This window comes from Sinocyclocheilus grahami, unplaced genomic scaffold, assembly GCF_001515645.1.
Source record: "Sinocyclocheilus grahami isolate Dianchi unplaced genomic scaffold, SAMN03320097.WGS_v1.1 scaffold234.1, whole genome shotgun sequence".
Taxonomy (NCBI): domain Eukaryota; kingdom Metazoa; phylum Chordata; class Actinopteri; order Cypriniformes; family Cyprinidae; genus Sinocyclocheilus; species Sinocyclocheilus grahami.
In genome coordinates this window covers 2,530,591-2,538,786 of record NW_015505413.1, presented here as the reverse complement: position 1 = coordinate 2,538,786, position 8,196 = coordinate 2,530,591, and the positions used below count along the sequence as shown (strand labels likewise).

The 8,196-nt window shown below is 36.8% G+C and overlaps 1 protein-coding gene across 1 annotated transcript in view; it reads right to left on the bottom strand.

The window, feature by feature from the left end:
- The window catches only part of runx3 (RUNX family transcription factor 3), a 76,455-nt gene that overhangs the window by 15,093 nt on the left and 53,166 nt on the right, over nt 1-8,196 (bottom strand). Inside the window, exon 6 of the mRNA XM_016288820.1 lies at nt 3,077-3,235. Within this exon, the coding sequence (XP_016144306.1) occupies nt 3,077-3,235 (159 nt within the window). The remainder of the gene's footprint in view (nt 1-3,076; nt 3,236-8,196) is intronic.

Below are 8,196 nucleotides of genomic sequence, written 5' to 3'. Positions count from 1 at the left end.
TCACATAACACACACACACACACACACACACACACACACACACACACACAGACACACACGTTAGAACTCCATCTGTCAAAAGTGTGTGTGTGTGTGTGAGTAGATAACTCTGAAATCTTTCTGTTTTGCTGATGAGCCAAGAAAAGTATCAGTGAGTCACGAGGAATGATATTTTGGGTGTCTGTTAAAGGTGTGTGTGATTATCAGATATCTTATCTTGAGCGTGTGATGACTGTATGTGTGTATGATCCGAACGCTTTAAATCACTCTGTCAGCATTAAAACGCAGCTGCCTCTCTCTCACACACACACACACACACACACACACCAGTCACTGCACGAGTCTAAAATAAGATACTTTGGGAATTATAGAGTATGTTTGTGTGTGTGTGTGTGTGTGCATCAGTGCACTGAACTGCCAATTTGACATGCAAATAAATCCTGTTTGCTCTCAGACCGAGATGAGATAGTTGTTACAAGCTAATCGTTGAGACAAACACACATACACATATGAGATATGAGACATATGCGAGTAGATTTTTACATTTTCTGAGAAAAATGTGAGCGGTGCTTGTCCATGCAAAACTTAGTGTATGTTTTCTTGGGTGGTTCACTACTAGTCCAAGACAAAAGCAAGTCTATGGGATTTTTCTTTTTAAATTTGAAATATCATTCATGTCTGTAATGCCAAAGTTTAATAGTTGAGGTAAGCACACACACACACACACACACACACACACACACACACACACACACACACACACACACACACGCACACAGAGTTTGCATCATTCAGGTGGAATGAGAGACCATCTAATTACCCAGTGATGAGTGTGATAAATCTGATTAAACATGTCTATCTTACACATGTCTGTCTGCAAACCACATACCACACAGAGCTGTCTGACTGAATGTGTTTGTTAAGACTTAGGCATAAAGGTGAAGTTGGGCCGATGCAAGAGACAGACACCCAGAGAGACAGTGCCCTGAGGTGAGAGATAACTATGCTAATATCAGACATAACAGTGAGGTTTTGATGTATCACACACTCACACAGGCCTACAGCAGTCACAGACACGCAGTCTCCCGACAGCTAAAGCTCTGTTAATGTGTTATGTCTGCTTCAGATGTGTGTGTGTCGGCAGTCTTGGTCTCTGACAGCACCATGAAGACATAATTCCTCTCCTAATCCACCTGCAGATACGGATACTAGATGTGCTTTACCAGCTCAAGCGCACTCCCGACGCGGTAAGAGTAAATCTCCCATTCTTCTCGCTCAGAGCTCTGCATGAGTCACGGCTTTGGTTTTGCAGGAATGCTTGTGTAAGCGTCCACCCTTCAGAAATCAGGTCAATCTGATGGGAGGAATTTACCAAAAACCCCAAACAAAAACACTAGCGAAACATTCAGTGCCTCTAATTCACTGGCTCATTGTGGATAAACTGCTCATCAATAATGAACGTTACGAAAGTAACCACATTTTTACGGGTTCCGGTTGACCATTACATCATGTCCTAACCAGACACAAGTTATATTTTTAAGGCCTTGCAAAACAACAAAATTATATATCTGTTGTTTATATGTATAACATTTTTTACTTTTATTCAGCAAGGATGCATTCAATTGATTACAAGTATAAGTAAAGGCATGTTAAAAAATATGTAAAATGATTTTATTAAATAAATGCTGTTGTTTTGAACTTTATCTATTCATCAAAAAATTTTGAAAAAATATTATTACAGTTTACACAAAAATATTAACAGCATCAAATCATATCATTGAGCACTAAACCAGCACATTAGAATGATTTCTGAAAGATCATGTGACACTGAAGACTGCAATGGCTGCTTAAAAATCAGCTTTGTCATCACAGAAATAAATTACATTTTAAAGTATATTAAAACCAAAAATAGCAATTTTAACTTATAATAAGAATAATATTTTACAATTTTACTGTTTTTACTGCTCAAATAAATGCAGCCTTGGTGAGCAAAGACTTCTTTCAAAAACATTAAAAAACAATTGTTTTTGTATATATATGTATATATATATATATATATATATATATATATATATAATAGGTGGAGCTACCTAACATGACCTGACAGAAATAGAAACTAAGTGACTGACAAAATGGATGCTGTACACAGCATCTAGTTTTAACATGCTATAAGAACTAACGAACTTACAGAAGTAAAGAATACATTCATAGGATTAGGTTCGACTATGGATTTGCGAATGGTCAAAAGAATGAAAAAAATATGAAAGAAGTGCAGCGGAACGTGATTTGACCCTCGGGTGCATTTGGTCTTTCTCGCTTTTTGATTGATCGCAGAGAGATGTGAGTCACGACTGCTTAGATAATGGTAAACACATGCCAACTCTGTTTGAGTTTTACGAAAGATGAGCGATTCTGCCTATACGACAGATGCAGTGAGCAAACAAGTACAAATAAAAACGGCAAATTGTTTAACGAAATGACAAAATAAAAGCCAATGAAAACATATCAGACGTTTGATATACAAGACACACTGTGTATCCAGCTCGGAATAAATTCGTAGATTTATGACCCGAATGATCGAAGGAACTAAATCAAACTCATTTGAGGCTCTTGATCTTAGATGAGCGTTTGATTGAAATGTGAGTCACATGACTGTAAACACACACTGGTCTGAGTTCTTTTGAAATGTGAGTGATTCAGTCCACGCTGCAGAAACGGTGAGCAAACAGAAATGAATAAAAGAAGCACATTTCGGCATTACGGGTGGGGTGTGAAATCTACCTGGGTGTGTATGTCTGTTTGAAAATAGAAAATAGACTGCGAGCGAAGTGCATACGTGCCTTTGAGAGTGTGAGCGTTTTGCTGGTTTGCTAGCAGACATCATGCTCAAACGTCTTTACTTGCATCTGAAAACGTATCCTCAGCCACTATCACACACAGTGACGTGGGAGCCGAGATCGAGAGGGGTTGCTAGATTCCAGACGTCGAGGTGCGAGTTGTTGTGACGAGTCTGAACGTCTGAATCAAGCAAACACACACACTGGATCTGTAGGGCATCCAGGGACAAAACACGCACCTGGTATCGGTGTGGTGCTGGAGGGGTTGTAATGGGTCTGGTGGGAGCGGGTGGTCCCGTTGCCAGGGTTCATCCTCAGACCAGCCCTCTGGAAACGCTCGATGTCACTCAGGCGATCGGAGAACTGCTTATGAGGGTCGTCCGGTTTCATGCGGTGACCTGCACAGAGATGGAGAGAAATGCAGTGGGTTATTAGTAAAGCAATATCCCAATAAAAGTTAAGCATAACAAATCAGAATGATGGTGGCACAATGAACCAGAACATCTATTTTTTTGCTCATTTATTTCATGAATGTTTGTAGTAAACGTATCTTATTTTGGAGTAAATCAAGCCTGTGTCAGTTGAAAGATGAAATTTGAAACCTTAATGACTAATACAGGAAAAACAAACAAACATGTAACATAACATTGTCCGGTCATTTTGTTTATGCACATGAACTTTCTGGTTATTTATTACTGAGGTGATTTCTGTGAGTGGAGTTTCTCCATGTAAACATCCCCTTTCTTTTATCATGCACATATTGCGTGGAAGTTTTACAGGCATTACTGAAGTTAAAAGATTGTATATCAGGCAAAGGCTGTAAGGGAATTCATAACTACACGTACACTACCATTTAAAAGTTTGGGGTTGGTAAGATTTTTATTTGAGTAAAAATACAGTAAAAACAGCAAAATTGTGAAATATTATTGCAATTTCAAATAACATGTTGTTAAACAAATTACATAAAAAATGTTGAAAAATGTTAAATAAATTAAATTTATTGAAAAAAATTCTTTCAAATTTAAAAATTAATTAAAAAAAAAAATAAATAAATAAATAATTTCCATATAACAATTAAAAATAAACTCACTAAAATACAAAGGCAGCAGCTTTCTAAGACAGCATCCTAACTGACTTATGGAACCTGTCTTGAAACACTTTGCAATGACAACAATTCACACAGGAGCAAACACACTAACAAATGATCCTAATAAAGTTTGACATTAGTGTTTCACAAAGCTAACAACATCCTGTTCTAATAAGCATAGAAATACACAAATATTGAGTAAAAAGGGTCTGGAAAAGAGCTTATGGCTTTCAGACAGAGCTGTGTACTCAGTCGTGACTCATCCACAGAGGAAATCACCAAGAAAACCTTGCTGTGAGTGTGTGCGTGTGTGTGTGTTTATTACAGACAGTAAGTTGCTATAGCCATTACAGACAACCCCCCCCCCCCCATCATCATCATCATCATATGTGTAGTCTGGTCAGCTCTAATGGATGAGTTTAATGTGACTATCAGTGACGTGTGTGAGGAACATGTGAACATTTTGTGGTTTTTAATGTGGAGTAATGGCTGTTTTTGAATATTTTATTCAGATATAGAGGGATAACAGACGCTGTGATATGGATTTTGTGTGTTCTTGCCCTCTCTTTCACCCAAGGGCAATACATCACTCCACATTTTTGTACCCCCGGGGTAATATTTCTGTCAGTTTATCGTTCCCTCCATTTGTTGCTGCTGTCTCCCTCTCTGATTTGATTTAAATGGTAAATTGCCTTTTTTCTGTACTTTTTGGTTTGTGTATGAATTGTGGGATACACAAAACAAAAATCTCAGATTAAAAGAAAAAATTACTTTTTAGTTGTTTCCCCTAGACTGAAATGAGACTAAATGAACTGTAAAAATATTTTTCCATTTCAAAATAACATAACATTTAATTTTATAGGCAATTTCTTGTGAAAAACTAAATCCTTTATATATTTTTTTCAGTTTGAAAAGCAAATAGAGACTTATATTCTACAAATTTGAGATGTTTTTCTTGTAAAAAGGACTGCAGAAATCTCATAAGTGTAATCAAACATCAATTAAATTTCTCATCAAACGATCTGAGCTGCTATCCACATTCCTTTTCTAGATCTTCTCTTTCTGTAGGTCTGATTTGTGTCTATTTTTATTTCTGTCAGTACATTTCAGTAGAAAATCTGAAACAAAGTTGATGCTTAAATGTGAAACAACTGAGATCTCTCTATTGCAGCTTCTGAGGTATGAAAGATGCCAAATGTAATGCATAGTCTTAAATATTACATTTTAAGCCTCAGGCACTAACTTTTACTAAGTGTTATGTTAAAGCTGTAATCTTACTGTGAGTCACTATAGTATGGCATACTGTATATTTTCTGAATGCAGTTTGAAAAGTTTTATGCTTAAACTCTTTCTGTTCAAGCGCTAGCGTGGGCAGTTTCTCTCCTGGATGCCTGTGGGGTCAAACCCTACATCTGCCCTGTCTACATTCACCCTGTCTGAATTATTATGGATGAATGAATATTTCATAGGTAAGGGGCACTTAGACAGGAATGTTGACTTTTTGTGAGAATGATATCATAACCACAGAACACACAGACACACTAATTAATAATAAGTGGACCCCTCTCATACACACACATACACACGTCATGGGGAAATGGTCTGGGATGAACTCAACACAACTGCAACAGATACATTTTATGATATACACAATATGCATATAAACCACTCTTATAATCTCTTATAATACAGCCCTAAATGCTACGAGAATCTCATCTTCATTTATTTACTTATTTTTTTTAGCATGGGTTAGGGTATGTGTTATTTTTCATGTGATAGGTGAAATTAGATTAATAATTACTGAAATGGTAATTTGGCAAAAGTAGTGTGTGTGTGTGAATCAGATCATTCATATCATGAAAACAGTCAATGATTCATAAAGCCTGATTTAATCAATGTTTTGGTATGAACTGGTTGAGAAACTGATTCAATGAACACTCATAAAGAAAGTTACTTGATCCGTTTCTGAATGAATAATCTCATTGAATGATTCACCTGTCCTAACAACGAAACGTGTAGAAAAAATGATAGAATCTACATTAATGATGGAAAGATCAGATTCATTTTAGATTTTCAGAATAATTCAAGATCATTTTACCAACTCTCGTTCAGCCTTGTGCAGCAAAATGAACAAATCTTTATTCAAGTAATTTAGTTTGAATGGAGTGAAATATTATATTTTCAAAAGCCAAATTCCCCATTAAAGTTCAAAAACAATCTTTCATCATATTCCAAATTAGGAAATCATAAAAATGCAGCTAATGATAAATTCTAAGAAACATAAATGACTAGTTCACCTCTCATTTCTTTCTTTCATCATGTGACAGATGCATTGAACTAATCTACACCACAAATGCGCAGACTGACATGCAAACAGACAATTACTATTTTTTGCCAGTAAAAAGAACAACTACAAACAATAAAACTCGTTTTTGCACCCTTTAATATTAACGTCTTCCTCAACTTGACCCATTTGGAACACGTCCTGCTCTGTTTAGCATTACTTACAGTTTCATTGGCACTCTTAAATAGTGTAAAACTATCCTGCTCAATAAATACTGTGATATAAACAGCACAGTTATCGTCATCGTTCATTCGAAGTCCGTACTTTCTGTGAGTGGAGTGTGTACACAGAGGCCCTCTCAGCACACTTTCAGCTCTCATACTTACACTGATCAACTGATACGCCCAGCTTCCTTCCTTTCCTCTCTCTCTTCATTCTCTCTCTCTAACGATGAAAAGAAAGAAACATATGTTCCCTTTTGGACTGACAGAACACAGGCTCTTTTTGCGCTGTCGGAGTGTGTGTGCATTTGGGCAGGGCTGGAACTCGACATTTGCTGTGGAGAGCCAGACGTGTCACGGCGGGCACACTGTAAATATTTGTACGGGTGTCTATAAATGGGCTGATAGGCACTTGATAACATTGTGAAATCGATCTGTACAGACTGAGGGTAAAGCATACTTTAGCTCTATCGAGTGCAGAAGGTTTAGAGATGTGAAAACTAAGCAGGCTCAGATGGATTTTGCTGGGTTTTCTAACATTTTTGTGCTTATTTTTGAAGGAAAATCAGCACACACACACAGTGGTGTGAAAAAGTGTTGGCCCCCTTCCCGTTTTGTTTATTTTTTGCATATTTGTCACACTTAAAAGTTTTATTTTGGATGTGATTAATCGCGATTAATCATTTCACAGCACTAATATATATATATATAATTTTTTATTTTTTTTTAATAAGACAAGTATTTTTGGAGTATGTTTTACAAGACAATACTATTTGAGTCTTTCTTTTTCAAAACGCCTTGTTTAATTCAATGTGTAAACTGAAATTTACTAGTAATTCCTGAGAGAAAATTGATTCTACACAATTTTTTCATTGCTAAAAACATACAAAATATAATTAGCAAAAATATTGAATAAACGTGCAAGAAGCAAAAAATGAGGTATGTTTACGCACAGTTGTTTTCATGTTTTAGAATTAACAATTTTTCATGCTCATGTTTTAAACTCAATTTAGGTTATTCAGTGAGTTATTTTTTTGAAACACTGATTTGAAGTATATCAAATCTTGTAAACATACAGATTTTGGGTGGCCCGTCTGAGGATGATAGCAGTCTGAATTTGTTCATTAGGGTTTCCAGCTCTGAAAACGCATTTTAAAGCACTTTTATATGACTTGAAATGTCTCAGTATGGTGAATAATGCAGAGCTCCACCTGTTTTTCTCTCCACCGTTGTAGCTGACAGTTGATGAGAGTGAGTTTTTGCGTACGTCAGGTGTGGAAACCGAGGCCTCAGATGAAAGTGTGCTTCCGTAGTAACGAACGCTGGAGACGTTTCTACATCTGCTAAGATCGCTGCACCTGTCTTCCTTTTCGAAACACCCTAAACTCGGTCTCTCTCCATCTGAAAGTTGTCGTGATGTCAGGCCAATGCGTGACCAATCCCATCAGCCCATGACATGAAATGGGTTTGTGCCAGTGAAGTGTGTTGGGCGGTAAACTGAAATCCTGAACAGAGCCTCTATTCAACCTCAAACTGTACACTGTTTCTGAGATTTTCTGACTTTTTTGCATCTCAAATATTAAGGATATCAAAAGTACTTAGACCAATATCTAAAGATAAAGCCCCGTTCACACCAAGAACGATAGCTATAAAGATAATGATATTAGCGTCCACACCAGCGAACGATATCGTCTGTTTATTCTAAGTGCACGCTCATCTGCCGCTTTAAATTCTTGCGCTCGTCACAGCAGGATGCATTCTGATTGG